Raw genomic sequence first — 25,776 nt, 5'->3', positions numbered from 1 at the left:
TAGAGGGCCCTGGCATCCTATGTTAGGGATTTTAATGTCTTGACATGAAGCCATAATATTGGCTAATCAGAGGAAACTCCAAGGTTGCATGCACTGAGTTTGAAAAAGCTTCAGAAAAGCTGTTCAATTTAACGTGATCACTCCTAAATCAAATTCAGGGTAGACTGAAGAAGTCTACTTTCTTAGCCAAAAGGCCTTATATGTCTTTTAGTGCAGAGTAATACAATGGACATACGGAAAAATAGGTTATCGCAATGGGTCCTATTCTCAAAAAGCAGCAGGCCCCTGGTTTATGATCTACACAATTCTTTTACTGATGTCACTGTCAAATAAGAATACACAAATAATATTTGAGACATATTAGTACAAGTGCAGGTGTCACCCATTAGCTTTTTGTGGCCCCCAAGTCCAGCTAGAAAGGTACCCTCCACTCTAAATTCATGTCTTAAATGTTTTATCTAGCCATACCTAAAGCATTAAGTGTGGGAGACCCAACTTACTTTCTTCAATAATGTGTTACTAGATATACTTTTAGTCATCATTATAAAGGCACCATGCAATTCACTAGCAATAACAAAAAATTACAACCAATGAGGAAGCCTGGGTTATTAAAAATAACAGGCTATTAAAATAAATATTTTCATGCAATAAAAGAAAAAATTAATACTAAAGAAAATTTACTTTCTCTTAGTAAAGCCCACAGAAAAGCACAAACGTTGTCGGGTGTTAAGAAACCCAGGGTGCGGGAATTCCCTGGTGGTCCAGTGGTTAGGACTCCGCACTTCCACTGCAGGGGGCATGGATTTGATCCCTGGTTGGGGAACTAAGATCCTGCCTGCCACATGGTGTGGCCAAAAAACAAAACAAAACAAAAACAATCCAAAAAAAAACAAAAAGAAAGAAACCCAGAGGGGTGGTGACTAAATATAAGCCAAAGGGGATTCCCTTTAGGAAAAAAAAAAACAGTATAAAAATAGTTAATGTACAGACCAAACTGGCAAAAGGTAGCAAATAACTAATTTATTATAATAGAACTGTGCAGTGAGTCCTTAAGTAGTCTGAAATTTAAATCTTAGCTTTGTACTGGACCCTTCTGCAAATATAAACCTTCACAGTACAGTATACACCTGTCATCAGACATCTAAGGTCTGAGTCCTTTGCCCCAGGTTCTCCAACGTCATCTCAATACATCACCCTCAACTACCTACACGACTAGACATAACCTAGTACAAACAGGTTACAAAAAAGTCATGCAGAGCTATGGATTCTAGATCCCTCACTACTAAATAACTTACCTACAGAGCAACTCGGAATTCTATCATTGGCAAATTTGCAAATTTCTGTATGTCGTGGACTTTCTTGACTAGCTTATTAACAGTTGATGCCATATATAAAAGTACTTGTGTGGGATACTGGCTCTGGGCAAAAGATAAGGGGCAAATATGTGCTAAAAAGGCTTGGGCTGTGGTGGGGAGATCAACAACTTGGGTTCTTGGGATGTTATTATGGTACAAAGTATGGACCAATTTGAGGACCTCTGGCAAAATATCCAATCCTAGGCTCTCGCTTTGGGAATCCTAACATGGTGATGAAGAGCATGGATCCTGGAGTCAGACTGTCTCCAGGCTGTGCCGCTAATTCTGACCTTGGGCAAATCACCTAAAAGCTCTGTGCTTCACTTCCCTTATCAATGAAATGGAGGGATGGTACAAAACTCACAGGGTTGTTTTGAGAGTGAAATGAAACGAGCCACGGAGAAGCACGCAGTACCTGACGCTAACTTGAGATGTTGCCCAAGAAATGTTACCATAGTTAGCCATTGGCTTGCGCCAGCCAGCAGAAGACACAGGTCTCGCGTGGAAACCTCCGCACAGCCTGCACAGCAGCCAGCCAGAGGTAGACACTTCTTCCTCCAGGGGCAGCGGGGAGTGGCCTAATTTGAATTGTCACACTGTTCCTGAGAATGTGTGCATCCTGAAACAGACACTCGGGGACACACAAGGAAACTACAAGGCATCTGTCAGCTGCAACGTTTATGACCCCGAGACCAGAACCAATGGCCATTTGGCTTGGTTTGCTCTCCTCGTGAATGTGGTTTTAGCTAGATCGAAGTCAAGAGTCCTCACATCCAGTCGTGTGATCTCATCTGTAGGGTTTGAACGACATACCCCCAATGTTTCTTCTGGGTTTTTTTTACCATGGACTTTTATCACTACACTGCTCACTGTGGAAGAGGACGAACTCTGCCTTAAGACCTAATACGAGCCTGAATGTATTACCAGAATGGCATCCAAAAAGGTAGTTGGTGACACCGAATTCTTGCCCTTGTTATTTTAGCAGGACAGGCTACCAAATTTGCAGGGTCTAGGACAAAATGAAAATGCAGGCCCTAGCCTCAAAATTGAGAATTTGAAGAAGGTGGAGAGCGGAGCATGAAACCAATGGTGAGGCAGGGTCCCTGCAAGACCAGGGCCAGTGCAGTTGCACAGGCTGCACACCATGAAGCCAGCCCTACATTTCTGTATTCCCTCTCATGAGCAACTACAGCAGAAAGCCTAAAATTTAATACTGAGCCTGGCAGACGCATAATTTACAACTCAAGATGGAAACAATATCCTACAATGTAAGAATCTGTCCTCTTGATACTATTATTTTAAGGGATGTGAAATTGTCACTAAGATCTTAGAATCCTTTGTATACTCACTTAGAAGCTGAGCAAGGAAGCAAACCAATATTATTTCAAGTCCTTTATTTACTTACATAGTGGCTGGAGTCCTTATCGTCCACCTTTCTTTTTTTGATGTCATTGGAAAACTCGGGTCCATTTCTGCGTTTATCTGTGCCTCTTAGACTGTCTGGGACCAAGAGGGAGTTACTCTGCAAGACAAAAAAAATTAATCAAAGATTTCTGCCCAGGTCTCCCTGTACACATGAAAACCCCACCTGGATGTGATAGCTGGTTTAGAAAGATGATGCCTACATGGCCTTTCGTTCCATTTAATTCGTCTCATCTGAAGACTTTGATGGCAAACATTTATAGAGATTTAAGCACTTAAAAGGGAGACCCTGACTATGCACTCAAGCCATCCAAAGCCTGGTGGACCCTTCAGGCCCTGCTCACTTAAAATGTTCTTCTGTTCTGTTTGCTGTTAGAGAAATGGGAGCCTGCTGTTTATATGTGGATGTGTTTTTATTCTTTCCCACTGAGACTCCCCGGTCAGGAATAAGAATGGCCTATGAGCAAAACCTGAGATCACTCTATTAGACATATTCTGTGACTGTAAAAGTCAGTGTGTGCCTCTCTAAAAAGACACAAAGAGAACGGGTGGGATTAACAGCATGGTTTCCTAAAAGGCAAATCACATTTTCCACAGTAACAATGAAGGAACTCTTTTGAGTTCTTTTAATTTATTGTTGAAAATAAGATTTGGTGTTCCTTGCCAAGAGCACTGAAATTTAAGACCCAAAGCAGGAATTCCAGCCAGTGAATCTTCAACAGCAAGGCCAGCTCCCACACACAAAAGCAGGAACAAGGACTAATCTTTTCCACAAACCACACAGGATACTTTCATTCACATGTGCTGAGCATGAACTGTTGACCCAAAGAAAACAGGCATTTTAGATATTTGAGGGTCACATGACACGATCTGACATCCCTTCAATTCCCATCTCCCCTCGGGGCTAAAGCATCAGAACATGTTACAATGAGTTCTTTTAAGTGCGGGATTAGCATAGGCAAGGGGGCAATTTGTTCAGAGATGTGTTACTGCCTTGAACAATGCTGAATGGGCTGTGCAAAAACTTTCTTTCTCAAAGCCCGGATAACCCCAATTTCTGAAAGATGTTGAAGAACTAAGTCGGGGAGTCCAGGGCCAACAAACAGTAATGTTACCTTTCTCTGCCACAACATAAAATAGAAGGGGCCTGGGGAAACCTTTAAGTTAATTTTGCACCTCTAATGCAATAGTATGTACCATGAGCAAATCTTTAATGGTCCATTTTTAGAGGCCACGGATGGGTCTTCGTTCCTACCCAGCCCAAGGAAATCAGCCAGGTGGCTGGCTCTCAAAACTCCCCCGTGAAAACCGTGAACCCCACCATGGGAACGTTCTCAGCTCAACCACACACAGGAGGAAATCAAAAGTGGGAACCAGAAGGCATTCTGAAGCCTCTCTGCCCACTTCAGAGGCTGCCTCTGAAGCAGCTGAGCTTTCATTCACGACCGTTCAAGCTCCACAAATGCCAGGAGGCTTACATAAAAGCAGGGGGGAGGGACCAATGCAATTCAATATAGAGAAGCTCAGAATAATGTCTTGAGCCCAGTGTGGGGCTGAAAGGTGAGCTGGCTGGATCCCTGAACTAATTACATTGGTAAATGTCTGCTAAAAACTAACCCCTCTGACCCAGACCCACAGCCTGACAGGTCGCAGGAGACTTAACAAAACTGCAAAGTGCTTACATGCTGGGGAGGGGAGAAGCAGCTTGAGCTCATGTGGAAGAAGTGTCCATACACACCCGTCTGTGTTCTAGATTATGTCAGCCCTGAAGTCTCCTCCTCCAGACTCAGACCAGATACATTAAGGGCAAGCCTGTATCATACTCAACTTGACATCTACCCACTTGCCCAGCAGAATGGAGCACAGAGTTGGTGTCCGCTCACAATTTAAAAGTTAGTCTCTTTCCCCAGGGTCCCCTGTGTAGCCCTCCTGCTGTAATTAGCACTGGGCATCCAAACCACTCAGCCATCCAAAGACAGCTTTTTAATGATCTGATTTTTTGAATGTCAAGTGGTACCGTGAACACAAAAGTAAACGACACGCCTATTAGGAACAATGCAATTCCTGCTAGAAACAATAACATTTCTCTGGCTAGACCTGTAAGCCTGTCAAGCTTTGAGGCTTCTGCATCTCCATATCAGAAGTTAAATTCCCGTGTGAGCAGCTTAAGTGAGGCCTATAATCTGAATGCCTTTTGCAAAGCTCTGAAAGTTCTTCTAAATTTAGATGGGGCTGGTAATTAGCACCCTTGCTTATCTGAAAATTGGCTCCATTCAGATGGAAGATTGAGACAAGTTACAGAATGAAATGTCTCATCATACCTTTGATGCTGTAAAACTGATTCAAAACAAGGCAGCGTATATATGTCCATGACACTCTCTCACCCTGTCACATCTCACCCCTCCCCCTCCCCATATCCTCGAGTCCATTCTCTAGTAGGTCTGTGTCTTTATTCCCGTCTTGCCACTAGGTTCTTCACGGCCTTTTTTCTTCCCCCTTAGATTCCATATATATGTGTTAGCATACTGTATTTGTTTTTCTCTTTCTGACTTACTTCCCTCTGTATGACAGACTCTAACTCCATCCACCTCATTACAAATACCTCCATTTCATTTCTTTTTATGGCTGAGTAATATTCCATTGTATATATGTGCCACATCTTCTTTATCCATTCATCCGATGATGGACATATATACACTACCAAATGTAAAATAGATAGCTAATGGGAAGCAGCCGCATAGCACAGGGAGATCAGCTCGGTGCTTTGTGACCACCTAGAGGGGTGGGATGGGGAGGGTGGGAGGGAGGGAGATGCAAGAGGGAAGAGATATGGGAACATATGTATATGTATAACTGATTCACTTTGTTATAAAGCAGAAACTAACACACCATTGTAAAGCAATTATACTTCAATAAAGATGTTTAAAAAAACAAACAAACAAACAAACAAACAAAACAAGGCAGCGAAGAGTATGGGCTGCAGAGGCCTGGGAGAGCCACAGTCCAGAGCCAGGGGGTGCCTGGCTCACGCCGCAGCCCCACCAAAGACGAACCACTTTCTTTTACCCTCGTTCCCATGAAACTTGCTTGCTGTGTGTAATTGTCCCTGACATCCTCCAGCCCTGACACTGCTCTCATTGTTGTTCTGGACTTAAGCAAATAGTTCCAGCCTAATGGACTTCATTTGCTGTTGGCAACAAAAACAGTCTTGCTTAACTACTGCCTAGGTGACCCTAATCCTCATGGTTACCTCACTTGCTCCCCAGAAACCCAAAAGTGACTACATGGGTAGTACTGGACGTCTCCTAATGCCATTAAGTCTTCTTCCCTCATGCTGCGTTTTGTTCTCACGTACTGTCTTATGTTCCTCAGGGCTCAGAAGTGGAATACAGTCATCTTGATGGTTGTTCTGAGCCACTTTACACATATTTTAAGAATGAAGAGATTATACTGGGTACTGACTGAATATCCTTTGGATCCTTCAAAATTTATGGCTTTACCTTGATTTGTTAGATTTGAATGAGGAGAAGACAGACTCACATTTAACATTAAAATTTAATATTTAATCAACATTTAAGAAGAGCCTGTTTGTAAAAGAATAAAACTGAGGTTGCTTCGCTTTAAGTTACTGAAAAAGTCATGCATTCTAAACACTGAAGATAATTAGGACCAAACTTCTCAAGACGCCAAAGCAACCTTAACACATATTCATCCTCTTCATCCTCCTCAGTTTATCTAGAAGATGTTCAGAGGGGGAGGCGATTTGCCTAAAGTCAAGAAGCACTAGCCGTTAAGTCAACTTGCCTGTGCTCCCAGAAGAAGTGATTTTTAAACTCGGTTTATATACATCAAATACCTGTACCCAAATACTTGACCCCCAAATACTTCTCACTTAAAAGTCACATTGGCTCTTTAACCTATTGAGCTTAATATTCTAATGTGACATAATAATGCCTACTGCATGCTATCTCTGATTCCCCCCACCTCCTAATCGCAGACACACCTTGATTTACTTGGTTATATGCCCACCATAACAAAATTGTGAACATTTAAAAAAAAAAAAGAACATTTTACAGCCTACTTTTAAATGACCTGAAAACAGTCCCAAGTTCCTGGTTTTCCAATCATGAATCCTACCATTTACAACCCAAGATGCACACTAAAAAAGGCCCCAGCAGAGAGCAACAAAGCAGCTCAGGTACTCACAGCACTGGCTTCATGTCACATCGACCACCAAGAATAGTGGTTCCACAGACCTATTTGCTGCTGCAGCCTTCTCTTCCCAGAGTCCATATCTTGAAAGATATGTATCGACCAAACAGCATTCATCAAGTAAAATTGCCCTTTCAAATTTTTATTTGCCAGAGTTTTTTAATCAACATGAGAATTAGTGTTACCACACTGACTGATATACTCTAATTCTAGCCAAGAAACTTGATGTTTTATTTCACCTTGCAGCTGGTAAAATTTAATCATCTGCCAGACTTTTTCAAATACTGTAATTATTGGGCAGACTCCTTCTACAAATGTTCTGAGAACTGGGATTTCCAGACTGTATGTAAGTTTTCCTTTGTTTAAAAATTTTCTTAAGAACCAAACAAAATCATCTTATTTACCTTATGTCTTCTACAAGAACTCAAAGTAGAAGTTTTATACAGCCCATGGGGGATATTACAAATCTGAGCATATCAAGATCTAAAAACCCATTATGTTTTCAAAACAAGCTAAAATTTGAAAACCATGATGATTTTCCGCACCTAACAAGTTGCATACCTTGACGGGAATAGAGCCAAGTAAAACGATAAAGGGAGAGGCAGACCAGACAAGTCTCTGAAGAAAACAAGTTCCCTCTGAAATGTTCAGTACCAGAGACAGAGTGTCTAAAAGACCTGTTAGCCCAACCGGCATGCTTTTCTCTTCATCTATATATAGAGACTACACATGAAATGACTTGATGAGGTGTAAGAACAGAGAAAACGTTATGAACCACAAGAAGGGACCCATCCCTCCTAAAATCTAAAATATCTGAGAACCTAAAACCTCAGTGGGCAACTGCACTGACAACAGATGAATTGTTCACTGTGGTTACCCTGTGCTTCCTGAGGGTCACTTCCTGCACTAACAGTGATGTGATGGTTAAGAACAGGTACAAGAGTGAGCAGAAAAGCTGCTCAGAAGAGAAAAGAAAAAGTAGGAGGTCTTCCAATATTACAACTGGTGTGCACTCCTTGAGTGGTCAGGTCCAGAGCACCATTTCCCAAATAGGTGAACCATGTTTTATAAAAACACACACGAGAACCGTTCCCTGCTGAGTGGGCGCATGTTAACTAGAGAGTTGGTGGCATGTGAACCCAGTGGGTAGAAGTGGACAGTGTATTCTCTTAAAGTAAAAATAAACATGCAAACACCCAAGTATTGAACCATACCTTCATATAAGAACTTACCATGTAAGTAGAAGAGTCTTTTGAACTTCAAAAAGCATTCAGTCGAATCAGAAGAAAATGTCAAGAGTTGGACTCTGTACCACCTTTATTCTGACCATTCTAGACAATAATGTTTCTATTTCATGCTCTAAACACTCACCCCCTCAAGACCAAGGTAGAGGGACTCAGCTGCTTTAATATGAATAAAAAATAGTCTTTAAAGTCTTGTTCCAAGAATTTTACTTTTCTTTGGCAATTTAACAGGAATGGTTGTTCATGTATACAGAGGCATCTTGGAAGGTAAACTCCAGAATATATAAAAGAAAGCATGTTTACATTGTCAGCGTGGCCAAAACCCTTTGTAAGAGTATTCATGTATCCTTCATCTATCCTGAGACCTCAAAGCAATTCTTCTGCCGACCAAGTCTAAACCTTGAAGCCACCAGCAGCAAATGTGAAAGGAAAACCCGTTCATGGAGACAGCAAAAGCAAGACGGGTTTCCCTCATGTGAAAATAATGCACATTATTCCAATGGATTTCTTTAGCTGCCATGCTAATTCCCCTTGGGAAAGGTGTCCTCCTCACAGGAAAAGTGTCTGTGTCAGAGGTACAGATTGGAAACTCATGACACCTCATTTATCCTCAGTTACACTAAGGCAGTGGGAACCTAATTTGCTAGCACACTCTACACTGACAATTACCTTCTCGGTGAACATTAAAACAATTAGGTGACAACGCACCCCATCACATCTGTGTGCCTTCTCATCCACACCTGGTACCAATTAAGCCATCACCCTGTGTGGTACTTCGTGCCGCAGTCCAGTTGGTCATTCACGTATTCTGTGTGACAAATGCATTTTTAACCTATAAAATTAATGGATCCCCACTTGTCAACAGTGAAGAGTGGAAGCAAGTGGAGACAGGTGGAAATGTAGAAATCACATCTTGGAAGACTGGCTGTGAAGCAGGCCTAAAGGGTGCATGTCTATTTTTCATATTGTTTAAAGGCAAAATATGTGAAAAAAACAAAAAAAACAGGGTGTTCTTGCACCTCGATCTAAGAACTTGGCACTGTCGGACGCAGATGGGCGACTCAGGATAAAACGGAGCCACAGACATACACACCCAGTGAGTATCTGGGCTGGAAGAAGTACTACACCACAAAACGCCTTCGGCATCACTCGCTACATCCACGGCTTGCCCTTCCACCCTCCTTCTCCAGGTAAAACAAAATAAAACCAATAAAAACTCTGGAGCTCACAACAAATATAACTGTTTAAAAATAATCTTTAAATGACCTCGTAACACCTTCATTCCCCTAATCAGGACCGTGGTCACAGCAAAAATCAAATTTGTATTTCAAACCTTTTCTAGAAGCATGTTTTCGAAGTGCTCTTCCTTCTCCAGCCCCTGATGAGATGCTTCTACTGCAAGAAAAGGTCCTGAAACTAGAAAGCACTGGGTCAGGACTTGACTGTGGTATCTGGATATCTGACGGCACTTAACCCATCTCTCCTCATCAGAAAGACCGAGACACAAAGTTTATCGCTTACTGGGTCCTAGAGGGAATACTGAAAATGACGATCAGGCCAAAAGGAAAATAACAGTTTACAAAATCTGCTCCAAAGGGTGGGCATTAAGGTTTCTAATTACAGAACACAAAATGAAGCCTAAAAAAGTTTGTGGAGGGAGAAAATAGCCTCTACCTGCTTTCTGTTTGTTTAAAGATGCCCTATCCTCACTGAGATCTCAGGGAGGTAAGACCTGAACATTCTCTGGTCACGCACAGGTCCTGACGTCCGCCTGGCAAGCTCCGGCCCCACAGCGGGCCGACACCCCACCTGGCCCAGGAACACGCCACCCCCGACAAGCAAGAAGCTGCCAGTGCTTTCCTTCCTTCAGGGGGTCACCCTTCTCGTGGCAAGTGATGCTGGTTTTCCCAGAAGATCTATTTTTTTAAGCACAGGGTTTTAAATTCTGCCAAAAGAAAAATCTACTGAGGCAACCGCTTAAGAAAACTTAGTGTTTTCCACTGTGCCTTAATATTGAGATTTCAGGTGATTCATTTCAGTTTTACCCTTTATCTCCAGGCAATTCCTTGACATAAGTCAGGTCAACAACATTTAGGCGAGAACACCTCCTCCTGGTCCCTGTTTACCTTTGATGAATTCGAGCATCATGAGACTGATCAAGTTCCTAAGAGGCTGGGATGGGTTTTGTGATGCCGACACACTAAGAATCATTAGGAATAGCCACCGGTCATGTGAGCCCTCATCTCCACAACAGCCTCACACATTTTTTAAAAAGGAAACCACAAGTAACTACACTGACAGTGACTAACGACGCATTTACAGTTGTCTGGCTATCCTGCAGGTAGAGCCAGGGAGGACTTTCCGAAAGGCTTGCTACGGTGTGTCTGACAACTTCCCATTTGTGGTCCCTAAACCCTCACCCTGCAGAGAGCCACCATCACCACTTCATAGAAGCATGAGAAATCTTGCCTGTGCAGCCAGAATTCCACTGGGGTCTGCCTTTGTCCAAAACCCATGTTCTTTCTATCATTGTCCCCTTTCCCCCCACACCCACAGTGCCGCGGTCCTAAAGAGCCACTGGGAGACGCTGTGACATTCAAAAAAAATAAAATTTCAGAAGCAGGCCAAGAGTGAAGTATTCCCCAAAGCAAGCCTTACACCTTATTTCCTCCTTGCTCTCTATATTGCTGAGTGTTGTCTTAGAAAAAAGTGAAGTGATGGGTGGTCCGTAACTAGGATCTGGTCCTACCTCTGCCAATAAACTAGTGAAGTACAACAGCTAGAGAAGAAAAAGATAAAGACACCCCCTTACATTAAATAAAATGATGGCTGTCATAACTACTTTTAAATAAGTTCTAAATGTGAACATAATTTTAGAAATGTTATAGGAGTGGGAACAGGGTCCCTCAGAAAGACATGATCTAAATCTCCACCTCTGTTAATTAACTATATGACCAAAGACACCCAACCTCCTTACTCTTGGTGTCTTATTGAGAAAATGATGGTGACGCACCAATCTGAACTCTGAAGTAGATGAAAAGTGCTTAGACTTTTCTGGGCCAGGAACCCCTTTGGAGAATTTAATGAATGTTATGATCGCTCCTCAGCATTATGTAAGAGCCCTGACCCACTCTGCATACAATTTTAGAGGGGTCCCAGGACCTTCTGAAGTCCACTAGGAACCCGCCTTAAGTCTACAGATTGTCCCTGTTCTGAGTCTCTCCCACACAGCCCCCTCAAGTCTCCTCCCTCTTCCAAATGTTCCAAATAACGATCACACGAGTTAGATTATTTCAGTGCTTTTCGTTCAACACATAATTTGACTTTGACATTAAAAGATATCACTGCAAAATGACAGCAAGTATACGCAGTGCCTCGGCCAGTGCCTGGCACATAGTAAGTGGTCAATAAATACGTTAAATGAATGAGTATTTAAACATCCATTCTATCATTTTTCTTAAAAGCCATACAACTCCTTGTCAATTCTCTAACTCCAGGTCTTTCAAGTAGACGTATTTAAAGGACATTCCCTTCAGCCAAAATTTAGTGCAATTCATCTTTAAATTAATTGGGATATCTAAAGTTTTTATTACTCCTGAAGAAATAAAGGCTTTTGTTAGGTCATTTTTTTGCTCAGTAGTAGCACTCTGGTAAATAGGCTTATGTTAAAAAAAAAAAAAAAAAAAAAAAAAGGTTTGCGAACTAGAAAACAGCCAAACAGCAAAATACACCTCTCAAAAGTTACTAGCTTTAGCATTCATCCCTTTCAGAAACAAGAAACTTAAAAATAGTGTCCGTATTTTCTCTCTGTTCTTAGCACCTTTATTTCCTGGGTTTTACATTAAACAGGTTACACTAAGGTTCATTTGTTTTCCTACCATAAAACCTTAAACCAGCAAATGGAATAATCTGTCACTAAAAATAAACTATGTATGAACCAGTTTTAGACTCACAGATAACAATCCACACACACTCACATGTCCTCTGACATAAGTCCCTGATTTTTGCACTTGATATAAAAAATATGTTTGTTCAACATAGCAAGAAGAGCAGGAAAAAAAATAAGACTATATGCCAGCCTAGAATTTTTTAGAACTCCCTGGTCTTCTTTATGGCAGACGTTCTCAGAGTTTGGTCCAAGGACCCTGAGGGTGTCTCTCTGTGGGCAGATTTCTTCCAATACTTAAACCGAAACAATGTATGGCAACAAAGAGAACGCAGAAGCTGAGGAGAATTCAACTGCCCTCTTTTAGGCCAGGCATTAAAGACATTTGCAAATGTGCAAAAAAAAAAACAAAACCACTCTTCCCACTCCAATTTTTAATTTTGGAAAATAGTTATTTTTCATTAAAAATGTTATTTATGTTAACACAAGTAGCTCTTTATCTGTTTAAGTGATTTTAAAATCTGTTTTATTTCTAACCCAGAAAATTTTCAAAATATATGACACACATAAACAATAGTTCTCTGGGGTCATCAGTTACTTTAAGGGTAAAAGATTGAGACCATGAGGTTTGAAAATCGCTGCCCTATAGCCACTGCTCTTAACCCCTCAATGAGGGGACAAACAAAACAGCAGTACAGAGCAATGAATTGACTTTATCTGCCAAGTAAAATTCAACTTCATAATTCAAACCACTTTATTAAACAGATAAGTACTATAATATTTTAGGAGCTAATAGTACACATCATCTCATTACCCACTGAGTCTCATATTTAATTTTACACAAAGTTTGAAGAGAGCTAATTTTATGTAACTGCAGCAAAATCCCACTTATATGGATAGTGAACAATTTACTTCCTCTCTACAGACTGAATTAAATTTTTAGATTAAAAATTAGTGTAGTTTCTCCATTTTATATTATCATTACCATGAGTTTTCTGTAATAATCACACAGGAAACTCAGCATATATACTTATTCTGGAAATACTCTTTGAAATTATTAAGACTTGACAAAAATTTGGTGTGAAAAAGGAGACATGCAAATAACACATTAAGTAACCATGTATTTTATATTATTTTATAGACTGGTTTATGCAATGTATCTACCACATTTGGACTTAAAAGTTCAGATTGCTAACTCAACACGGACTTACTAACTAAACTAACTAGACTTGAAAACAATCCACAGCTGCCTGAAATTCAAGAACGATTTAGTACTTCATTAAGGGTACAACTCATTAACCTTCGTCCACCTTACTCTCACTTCCCCAATCAAGTTCTTGATTACATCTTCCAGCCAAAATTACACACAGATTATTAGACATACTCGGAAACACAGTCACACCGAGTTATAGAAAAATGCCTCTACGAGCTTAAGTGTGCAAATTCTACTCTTTCCTGCCACTGGCATTTCAGAGAGGCATACACCATGGTATCCCTTCCACAACTGTCTAGAACTCTTGCTAAAACTTTCTGCAGCCTTGTATCTTCTAGTATTTTTGTTGCTTTTCCTTGGTTCTTTGAGAAAGGGCTTGTGATACATGTACCTACATATCCCTACACATCCCTCACTACAGATATATTTCCTATATTACCTTACATATAGTAAGCATTCAATAAATATACCGTGACTTAACGTGGAACAGTAGTACTGATAATATAAAGTTGAAATAAAAATAAAGTCTCAAACCTAGAATAAATTCAATAGATTAAAACATGCAGCAGACTAATGCACGTGGGCATTCCCAACATCATCTTCTGCCATCTCTATTCTCTGGCCCAGGATTAGGGTTTTTAATTTGATACTCTATTGAATGAACATGGCAGAAAAGACGACAATCTACAGGGGCACTGAAACAGCAAAATAGAAAGGTCACCTCCATAAATCAGTTTACTTAGGTCCATACTTTCGGAGTAGGTAATTTTATTCCCTAGATCTAATTTTTTTCTCCCCTCTTTTCTCCTCCCAACATTTTCCAAAGAAAACTTACAGGACAATAATTTCAAAACTACCTACCTCATCCTTTCACCATTATCCATTCCCCCAATACATCCTGACACATGAAGTAAACAAATCTCTGTCCCAAAGAGAATTTTAAAAATAGCTACTGTTCTACACAGAAGGTGTGTGTGGAGGGGTGCCTAAACTTTTCAAACTGAAAAAGTTTACATATCCTCCCCCCAAACTCACAAGAAAGTATCAGAGTGATTTAAAAGTTCAGTATCCCATTTTTTAACAATATTTAGATTGAAGATATCAAAATACTGCCATGTTCAGAAAGAAGGAAGGAAGGAAGGAAGGGGGCAAAAACTGGAGATTATCTGAGCTGAAAAGGGGCCAATTTCTCATTCTGTTTGTTCCACAACATGTAAGAGACGCATTTTAGAGACAGGCCTCCCCACAAGTAACCGGCAGATATGCGTACAGATCAAACGTGCTTTATTTAAAATGGGTAAGATTTAGGCTGGCGAAAAAAAATGAACTCGATAAGCACAGAGCCCTGTGCACTGAATTTCCTTGGTTTTGAGAGCTTACTCAGACACTCAGTTCTTTGGACTAAAATAAAGTTAAGTTCAAGTTCACACTCCAAGGACAATTATGAAAAGAAAACTAGATATGGAAACCTAGCAACTAAGATGCATTTGCAGAGGATAATGAATGGTTTAGGTAGAAATAACACAATACTAACTAATTTCACATATGGATTGTGACCTCTTGCCTGTAGAACTGACTTAAGATAAAAATGAATACTCTCTTAAACTACAGGTAAACCTGGACTCGAAGTGCAATGATAAACATATTTTTTAAATGGGTCTGGGGCACATAGGGATCAAAGTGTATTTTCAAGTGAGTAATCACAGCAAACAGCTTTGCCTCCCTCTCATCTGATGGAAGTTTTATATAAAAGACAAAGGGTGGGGGGAAACAGTCATATTTTTTTAAAAAAGAAAGAAAAAGAAAAACAACAGGTCGCTGTGAGAGAGTAGAATATACGTGTCTGTGCCTGTGTTTAAAGAAAGGCGGCTGAGGGTGCACTGCAGGGGGCGGAGAACGCGTTTATGTGCAGCAGGCGTCAGGGTACTTACTGTGCCCGGTTCTCTGTCTGCTCCCGAGGTTACCAAGAAACGCACAGACATGCCCGTTCAGACACAGAGGCAAGAACAGAAATAAAAAAAAGGGGGGAATAATTAGAACACAAGCCCCAAACAGTTTTAAAAATGGCTTTTATTTATATAAGTCATTGCACATTCCTAATACAGTGATTTCCTGAAAATTACAGTATTTTGTAAACATAAGATTTACAGTTTAACCATACACAAAAGCCTATTTTTTTAAAATTTCTTGACAGAATAAATTACTTTTTTTCAAAAATTAGTCAAGTGCAATTTTGCCCAATATTTAATGCATACTAGAATTAAAGCCTATGAAACTAAGTAGTAACAGATGCAATTATCAAACCTTTCATTTGAACACATTCACTTTCAAATTTAACTTCTTATTTCGCCCCATTTAACAACATTACTTTCTTTGAAAATTACCCAATTAAGCAGTTAACAGTTTTCCATAATATGGTACAGGCCACTGGCATTAATGAGGCAATTGCCAAGATGTCAAGATGCCTGCCATCTAAAGAGATGGAGAAATCTACAGATGCCCACGTTAAACCCTGAAAACCTCCAGGGTGAACTGTGTTTCAGTGGCCAAGCTGTGCGACAGACAGTTCCTCTTAGCTCATTGTTTGCTCTCTGAATGGGTTGGGGCTTTCTTTAGCGGTGCACAAACTTTGCAGCACTGTAAGAGTGTTAGGGCAAGGTCCTAATCTGGCTTGCCCGGCCTCTCACCTCTGTGGTGCTCTGCATCGTGGTGCTTCTTGTCATCTTTAATTGCCAAGTGAGACTGGCCACTCAGAGCACTAGACAGCGCCAGGAGGCCGGCACTGCCGCCGAGGGGCGGGATTCCAGGAGGCTGAAGTCCCGAAGGGTGAGGGGTGAGGGGCACTGGAGGTCCATGGCCGTGAGAAAGATGCTGAGCTTGCAACTGCTGCTGCTGTTGGTGGTGGTGGTGAGAGAGGAAGAGGAGGAGGGAGAGAGAGGGAGGAGGTGGCAGTGGTGGCGGTGGTGGTGGCAACCGGAGAGATAGCAGACGTGACACACACACACACACAGAGGAAGGGAGCAAGGAGAGAGACAGGGAGGAAAGAGAGAAAAAAATGTGGTTAGCACTTTCAGTCCATCAAAAGCTTTCATCTGCTCAGTTATCTGATATCATATAATCTTCCCAAAACATAATCCTCAGATTGACACTGTCACTTTCTGGCCTAACTCAACCCCTGAAAGTGTAGCTATTGATTATTAGCAAACCTGGATAAGTTAGTAAGCCCTCACACGGTGGTTAGTTCCATCTCTAAGCGCCTCCAAGGATGAAATCCAGTGCGTCACTGAATCTAAGATGCCACAGATTTCAGACTCATTCTGACTTCAGAAAGGTTAAAATAGGGGAGGAGCAGATATGCATCCTATAATACAGTAACTATATTCTCAACTAGTCACCAGCTACTAGGTGACTCCATTGCACCCCAGCATTCTTGCGTTAACTTACCACAATGTTAGGATGAGACAAAACCAAACATTATCTTTAGTTAACAGAACTTAGAAAGCAGGAAGAACTAGCATCTCTCATGTACTTGTGTGCCCTTAGCTCATCAAGCCCTCACAGAATGGAGGAAGTATCGATATTCCCATTTCACAGACGGCCAGGGCTCAAGGCATTGAGTTTCTCCCACCAGGTGGCAGGGAAGTGAAGTCAACGTAGGAAGGACCCTCATGGCTGTGCTCTAGTCACGGTACCACCACATACAGAGGGAGCCCTCAGGGAGCCACGCATGTGACAAATGAAAGGAACCTTAGAGACAAAACTTTGTTTATCCCTTCCTTTCTCCTGAGCCCCATGCCCCAAACCCAACCCCCTCCCGTGTCACAGAGGAAAACACCAAGACTCAGGCCAAGAACCTTGCTGAGGAAAGCACTCCCACCAGCTGTGTGGGACTCCAAACACGATGACCAAGTCCTCATTCCCAAATGCCTTCGCCTCTATCACTTAACCCGTTCCAGAAGCTAGAAACCTGTTCACATTAGAGTATCACTGCTCTCATATATTATATTTAAGATATGTTGCAGGAAATGAAAAAGTATCCAAGCCATGGCCCTCGCACCATAAATCTGGCCACACTTCAGCTGTCCAACATAAAACTCGTTTTTGATGAGACAGTAAAAACGATTAAAGCTCAATTTCTAAGGTGTAATGTTAGGAAATTCTTAAGATTCTGATTTGTGCTCACTTCCCTGGGACTCAATTACTCGTTTTATTTATTACACCCTTGCACGTACTGAATATATTAGATCTTCACACCAGATCTTCAGCAATTTTCCCCCTGACCACTGATCTTTGACTGAATCCTAAACATGCTTCCGGCACTCAAGAGCAAGAGAAAGCAGCATCTAAAAGGCAGAAATCGGCAACTAGTGTCATTTTACAGTAAATTTTCAACCACTCCTAGTACCTTTTAAAAAAATCTTTAGGAGCCAACCTTCTCTTTAAACCTCCACTCCTTCCGAAGAGAGCACAGTTCTAATGCGAGGGAAACTGGAAAACGGGCGAGGTCAGAGCAGGCAGCATTAATAGTATTCTTGGAAAGTATTTAGAAACTACTCATTCACCATTTGAGATCATAATAACAACTTCTTTATGCATAAAATCACCTTCCTGTCATCCCAAAGACACTAATTCTTGCTCCGTCACCTTTTAAGAGCTTGGCAATAGCAGGACATAAAACTGAAGGAGCTGGCAGCAGCATCACGGTCCACTAGGCGTGCTCATTAGCGCTTAATTAGGAACTAGAGACACCTGCCATAAGAAATGTGCTCGGAGAAAGATGAGGAACAGGTCTGCCCTACCAGCGACTACTATCATTACTCAGAGTAAAAGCAATGCCCGGCTTCTTGGGGGGAAAGGCAGTGATGTATACACAAGCGGGCGCAGTGGGGCAACTAAGCACGGCGCTGCTTAAAGAAGATGAGAGAGGCTAAGCAGAGGGGAAGGAATTTAACTATAGGGTGGAGGATACCAACCCTATCACCCTTCCCTGCACCCCACCCCCAGGCCCCCTCTAAAATTCCCCCCCCCCAAATGGAGACACCAAAAAACAACTCCAGACGTGTGATTTTTTACGTGAGAGCAAAGGCAGTCTCCGGTGCTATTTGGATATGCTAGAAGGAAGCAGATTTTCTGCCAAGCCCAAGTTGGTTTTTGGAAAGATGAACTGGAAAGCATTCTCTGATGTACTATTGAAAAGAAAGACTAAGCTTATAAAATAAAGGGGCTTTGCCACAGCTGTGAAACAGACCTGCAACGTTAAACTCAACCTTTAGGCAAATAGCTCTCAACAGGGCTATCCAACAGCCTAACTGGCCATGGCTAAGTCCCACCTCTAGCCTGCTCTAGCTTTCCAGGCCCCTTGAAGAGATAGCTCACTGCCCATTATTAGAGGCAATTAGGTTCTTCCATCCTTAGCTTGGCGATCTTGAAAGCTCCTTCTTCCTCCTTTTTTTTTAAAAAAGCATAAATCCTATCACAAAATGAAAGGAGTACTAAGTAGGTAGCGACAGGATGAATCACAGCTATTGAAGATGCTGTAGACCCAAGAAACGTGGATACCGCTGCCTCACATTCTACTTCTTTATCCTAGCATGCAGTGCTCCTAGATAATATTTCCAGCTTCCTTATCTGGCCTCAGCTTGGAATACACCAGAGGGAGGAAGGGTGGGCGGGCACAATGGCTCCCATTTCACAGATGAAAGAGTGGCTTGCCGTGGGGCTCACAGCCAGAACAATGACGGCAAAGCTTTTATTCCCTAGGACAGCATTTCTCCTGTGACCCCAGCAGCCCAGTCCTGTTCACAAGGAATCAGCTGCAGACCTAGTGTTCCCACGCAAGGGGAAGGAAGAGGGCAATCTCTTTCTCCACCGAGGACCTCGCGTTTCTCCCTTCCCAGGTAAGGAGATACTCTTGAGTGTATGCAATACTGCACACCCAGAGACAATCCACATTCACTACTGGGCATTTACCCGGAAATACAACCATCTTCACGATGCAGCCTCACCAGCAGTGACAGATGGGAATTTGTTCTTAGATTTATGACTCACGAGTGCCATCTCTCCAGTCCCCACTTTCCAATACCCTACCTCTGAAAAAGGAAAGTATCTTTTGCTCTAGCTCTCTTCCAAGGAAGCTGATAAAGAAGAATCAAGCTGAAACAGAGATAGTTCTGGCTTCTCTCAGAAGAAGATGCTTAATAAGTAATAAGTGTTATTTCTAAGATAAAAATTTATTGAAATGAATAGAGGGCCCACATCTGGGAGATTGAAACAACTGACTCCAAAAGGGCAGCCCACTTGCCCCACGTGTCCTAAAGAACATTTTTTTCTCAACACGGCTTACCTGGGACAGACTAGTACTCATCACCTTCAGCAAAAGGAAGAAACATGAATGTTACTTAAGAATAGATGCTACGAGAAAAGAGATCCTGACATTGCTATATAGCCAGCAACACATCAAAAAATCCAATGGCTCTGCCAATTAGGGGAATTTACATGAATCAGTCCTCCATAGACCCAAACCTACCCAAATCATCGGGGAAACTGTAAAATGTTTCTCAACGTGACAGCAAGGCTGGCTGGGAAAATTCAACCTTCTACCCATTCATTAGCTTGCACTCATTAGTAAACATTTTCTTTAAGTTAATGCTTATAGATTTATACATCACAGAACACATAAGCAACACAGTTTACAAAGCTATCAGAAAAGGCATTTCTGATGAACAATGGTGGTTTGGGGTAATATGTATCAATCTAGACTGGTAGCTCTTAAACAATTTCAGCACCACTTTCCCCACCCCAGGGACATTTGGCAACATCTAGAGACATTTGTGGTTGTCACAACTGGGAGGGAAAGACGAGTAGAAGTGTTGCTGGCATCTAGTAGGTAGAGGCTGGGGATGCTGTTAAACGTCCTACAATGCACCGGGCAGCCCCCAGCACAGAGAATTCATGAGCCCAAAATGTCAACAGTGCTGAGGGTGAGAAATTCTGGTCTCAATCTAAGCTGGACTCCTGTCCCATTACATTAGAACCCATGTTCTTATATGCCAAAGGACTTGCCAAATTGTTGCTTAAAAACCAGAAGTACTTTAAAATATTCACTTTTCACTGTCCCTTCCCCATCGAGTACCTTGTCACAGCTCAAAAAAAATGAGCCTCTGCTTCCTAATGCTGACTCCATTAACAATTCAAAACAAAACAAACCAACAGAAACTTCACATTTTACAAAACAATTTGGGAAAAGACCTACAATGGGAACTTTTACATACTGTTCTGGTGCCTCAAAGGTGATTAGGGAAAGGTTTAGTTTGGGGCATAAGGAGATAACTGTACTTGTTCTTAACCCAAACAATTTGAATAGGCTGGGAATGAGACAAGTAAAACAAACACCAAACACTGAGTCAGTGATACTGAAAACCCGCAAGGAATAAAATAACCTCATCCATGTCAAACAACAGCCACACATTTAGAATTTTAATTCACATTTCACCCAGTGCAGACTGGGTCAATTATGTTGCTATATGAAATTGACTTTGCTGTTTACATTCAGAGCCTTAATATAACTGTGCAGTGGTTTCTACATTTTTGTTTCTAAAACAGGTGTAGCACAGGGTTTATCACCAGAGCTGCCTATACAAGTGGAAAGGACACCAGAATAAAAACGAAGGCCAACGTCCCTCTCATCCCAACTAGATGCTAATAAGTTCCTTATCACCAACCACTGAATTTCTGAAATTTAACCCACTTTATAACCTTTGGGAAAACTATGTCACACAGATCACAAACTGAACCCAACCAGAACTGAAACCATGCCCCAAAATAGCATCTTTAATGCTAAAAGTGTGACAGTAAGTGGCATGTACAGCACTTGGTATTTAAACACTTTTAAAGGGGGAGAAAAAAGTGAAAAGTAGCATTTATTGACAGTTCTCTCCAAGTCATTCTTCCTTGATTTTCTGCTATTTCTCTGTTCTTTAAAACACTCAGTTCTTATCTTGGGAGAGTGCAGAAAAAGAAAATTGGTATGCTATGATAAACAAGTGGGAAAAGTGGTGAAGAGCTATGTGGCAGGAGAAACATCAAGGACACTATTACAGGAGTTATCTGAAAACCTCCCATCATGTGGATGGCCTCTCGCGTGAAGGGGGCAAGGGTGATAAACAGGCAGAAACTGCTTGCTGGGGCCAAGAATTCGCAAGCCACTTGAAGACAATAAAATAAATAAATACGTAAATCCACTGAGAGGCTCCATCTCGATGCAGGAGCACACAGAAAATGAGATGCAGAAGCAACACTGATGGCCTGTACGTAGGCAGGCACCAGGATGAAGGCCTAAAATTCTCAAAAGGATCTAAACTCGTCTTTACTGTTTCTGCATTTCAGCTAATCCGCACAGGCCAACTCATTCTGCATCACCCCCCTGACTTACTCATCCTACCTGCCCTGGGTGTCTGTTTCCGTTGTGACTTAAAAAGACCTAAACTAGAATAAGATTTTTAAAAGCCATGTTTACTTAGGTAGATCCACTTCTAAAATCATGCAGAACCTAGTGGCAAGACGGGAATAAAGACACAGACCTACTAGAGAATGGACTTGAGGATATGGGGAGGGGGAGGGGTGAGATATGACAGGGTGAGAGAGTGGCATGGACATATATACACTACCAAACGTAAAATAGATAGCTAGTGGGAAGCAGCCGCATAGCACAGGGAGATCAGCTCAGTGCTTTGTGACCACCTAGAGGGGTGGAATTCGGAGGGTGGGAGGGAGGGAGATGCAAGAGGGAAGAGATATGGGAACATGTGTATATGTACAACTGATTCACTTTGTTATAAAGCAGAAACTAACACACCATTGTAAAGCAATTATACTCCAATAAAGATGTTTTAAAAAAAAACAAACCATATAAGGTTTCGATGAAAAGATGCTCAGCATCATCAGCCATCAGAGAAATGCAAATCAAAACCACAAAAGAGACAGCGCGTCACACCCACTAGGAGGGCTAGAATCAAAACAATGGACAATGGACAAGTGTTGGAGAAGAAGCAGAGAAACTGGAATTCTCATCCACTGCTAGGGGGAATGTAAAATGGTACAGCCACTTGGTTGTTTAAGCTAAATGGAGTTACCATATGCCCCAGAGTTCCATTCCTAGATATAAACACCAGATAAAAGAAAACATGTCCACACAAAAACTTGTACACAAATGTTCACAGCAGCATTATTCATAATAGTCAAGAGATGGAAACAACCTAAATGACCAGCAACGGATTGGATAAACAAATGCAGCATACTGATGCAATGGAGTATCATTCATCAATAAAAAGGACTGAAGTACTTGCTACAACATCTATAGACCTTGAAAACATTATGCAAGTGAAATAAGCCAGACACAAAAGGCCACATATCATATGATTCCATTTATATGAAATGTTCAGAACAGGCAAATCCACAGAGATAGAAAGATTAGTGGTTGCCAGGGGGTTGAGGGGAGGGGGCATGGAGCCTGACTACTAATGAATATGGGTTTATTTTTGGAGTGATGAAAATGTGCAAGAATTAGATAGTAGTGATGGCTGTACAAGTCTGTGACTATACTAAAAACCACGGAGCTGTGTGTGTTTAAAAGGGTGAATGATATGGTACGTTAAGTCATCTATCAATTAAAAAAAACTGCATAGATCTAATTTCTAAAATGAGATGCTCAACTTTCTGTTCTGAAGATTTTTCTTCTTCCTCTGAAAAGAGGGAAAATGTTATAATGCCTTCTTCTAAGAAATCCAAATAAAAATCATACGAAAATATATGGGGAAATGAACAAGTAGACAATGCTTCAGTAAGTTTCCTAATAAATAAAAAGCACACTGCCTAATTCACTAGAACCCAGACACTGAAGCCAAGCTCTACATTTGTCAGAGATACCTAGTTGTACCCTCAGTAAAAAAAAAAACAAGAAAAAAACTAGCTCGACCTAAAGGAGCGGTAGGATGCATAAAAGACTTCTCTGCGATATTGCGCCATCTCTTTGGAAAATTAATAAAAGGGCTAGACTGGTGGAATTTAAGTGGCAGGTATGTCACTAAACAGAAGCTGGTAGAGCTGGAAGATCCATGTTTGTTGTCATCATTTTATTTACTCCCTTTGGTAGCAGGCTGTGCATTATTCTCTCAGGGTGAATTTGTTTTATAAAGAAACTTACAGCTGGGTTATTGATGGGCTTTCCAGGGATTAACTGCATACTCATAAGAATAAGAGGCTAACCTCATCCTCTTAAACTTCCCACACTACAATCCTATAGACGTCTGAGAGCTACAGCCGGAGGAAAAAAATAATCCAACATTTTTGCTAATCCTTAAACCAATCATCTCCTGCAACAACAGGGAGTCCTTTAGGTCTACAACTCCATCTCTCAAGGACAGAAAGGCTCCTTCCGCAGACACATCAGGAGTTTGTGTTCACAGCCATCACCTGCACAAATACACACAGTCAGACACCACAAACCACCCTAGACTTCTTTTATTTCATACTAAGTTGTTTTAAAGTATAGAGAATTATAAATTTGCCTATGGAACAGGAGTATACACACATGACCAGTAACTGGAGCCCCAAACCCGAGCCCCATAGGCCTTGACAGAAGTTATATTCATGGAAAGTAAGTCAGATCACATCCAAATAAATGAGAAAGGACAAACAACGTTGCCTACATTAACCCCAAATTTCCCTGAGTTCCTGACGTTCATAGCACTGCTATGGGAAATTGTTTAAATTTTCTTATAACCAACAGTCAGCATCAAGGCAGCTATCAGAAATCTGGCATTTTGTGGTAGGGGAACTGTTCAGCTGTCCACATCTTCTAACTCTTCTCTCCTTTCAATTCTATCACAAGGATCCCCGTCACCTCTCAGAGCCAGCAAAAGGCCCGGTGCCCTTTCCTCTTTATGTTGAGTAAGGAAGCCAATGATGCCTTGTCCTCACATTTTTGCTTCTCAAACCTCTCCATCTGTTCCCCTAACTTAACTTTCCCCCCTGGTTCTGAACTTTAATAAGTTTGGTCGTCAAAAGTTAAATGGCAGTGCTTTTGCACTTCTGAGTCCTTATTAAAAATCATTCAAGCACGACAACTTAATGGCAGGAGCAGAGCATCTGGCTGGGTCTAATCTCAAACACCAACATCCATGTAACCACCAGAAAAGACAAAGGAGGAGGTGACCTGCTGCTAGGAGCAATCGCCCCTTCACAGGAGCTTGGCCAACTGGACCCAGAGATCTGCTACAGGTGCTGAGAGAAACCAGGCAGACAAAACCTCAGTTCAGGGTGTCAGCACCACATGCTCGTTGAAGGCTGCCAGCCAAGGTCTTACCCCCACAAAAGCCATGCAGGGTAAATGGTATTATCCATTATCCTGTAGAAGGACGCTGATAGAGGTTAACTGGCTGAACAAGGTCACAAAGCTAAAAAGTGGCAGTGCCAGGACTTCCCTGGTGGTCCAGTGGTTAAGAATCCACCTTCCAATGCAGGGGACACAGGTTCAATCCCTGGTCTGGGAACTAAGATCCCACACGCCATGGGGCAACTAAGCCCGTGTGCCGCAACTACTGAGCATGCAGGTCACAACTAGACAGCCCACGTGCCACAACTAGAGAGAAGCCCACGCCCCGCAACAAAAGATCCCAGGTGCCACAACTAAGAGCCAATGCAGCCAAAAACAAAATAAATAAATAAATATTTTTTTTTAAATAAAAATAAAAAGTGGCAGTGCAAAGTGTCCCAACCAAGTGCATCTCATCCTAGGCCCAGGCTTTGTCCAGGTTAACACAATACAGACGGTCTTAGAAAGATGAGCATAAAACACTGAGAAGTTAGGCAGTAGGTACTTGGTTAGAAACAGATATACAACTATGTAACTGTTTTAATAAAGAAAACCACACTCTGCTAATTATTCTTTTACTCTTCTACTTTTTAATCAAAAAGCAACCATGTTTCTTTAGGGGGGTGGGAACAATCTGCACCCAGAGAGAAGTGTGGGCTACAGGGTGTGTGCATGTGCCAGTGATCAATCTGTACACTCAGGAGCTGTGCATCTCACCTGTGAATTACACATCAATTTTTTAAAAATCTGTGTGTGTACAGGTATGTATATATCCATATCTATATTTATATGATTTATATTAATTATATGTGATATAAACCCAATTATATGTGATATAAACCCAATTAAAAGATAACACTAATTATCTGGAATCCCAATCTCAACTTAAAATCAATTACGTAGTATCAGAGCAGGTAGAAGAGAGCTCTTAGTTCCCAACTCCCCAAATACTACAATGGGGAATGATATGAAGAGCCCGTCCGTCAATTTTCCTTTCCTTCAGGTAGCCATTAGCTATCCCACAAATAAAATGTTACATCAGTCAATAACCTATTTCGTTTTGAGCATTTTTA

At 41.5% G+C, this 25,776-nt stretch overlaps 1 protein-coding gene across 2 annotated transcripts in view; it reads right to left on the bottom strand.

The window, feature by feature from the left end:
* The window catches only part of LOC137769842 (transducin-like enhancer protein 1), a 92,898-nt gene that overhangs the window by 34,152 nt on the left and 32,970 nt on the right, over positions 1–25,776 (bottom strand). For both annotated transcript variants that reach the window (XM_068551877.1, XM_068551879.1), the window contains exons 7-9: positions 16,020–16,224; positions 15,264–15,280; positions 2,761–2,877 (exon numbers count right to left, since the gene is read on the bottom strand). In XM_068551877.1, coding sequence (XP_068407978.1) covers positions 2,761–2,877; positions 15,264–15,280; positions 16,020–16,224 — 339 coding nt within the window. The remainder of the gene's footprint in view (positions 1–2,760; positions 2,878–15,263; positions 15,281–16,019; positions 16,225–25,776) is intronic.

This window comes from Eschrichtius robustus, chromosome 10 (assembly GCF_028021215.1).
Source record: "Eschrichtius robustus isolate mEscRob2 chromosome 10, mEscRob2.pri, whole genome shotgun sequence".
In the NCBI taxonomy this organism is placed as follows: Eukaryota; Metazoa; Chordata; class Mammalia; order Artiodactyla; family Eschrichtiidae; genus Eschrichtius; species Eschrichtius robustus.
This window is presented reverse-complemented; position numbering and strand designations above follow the sequence as displayed.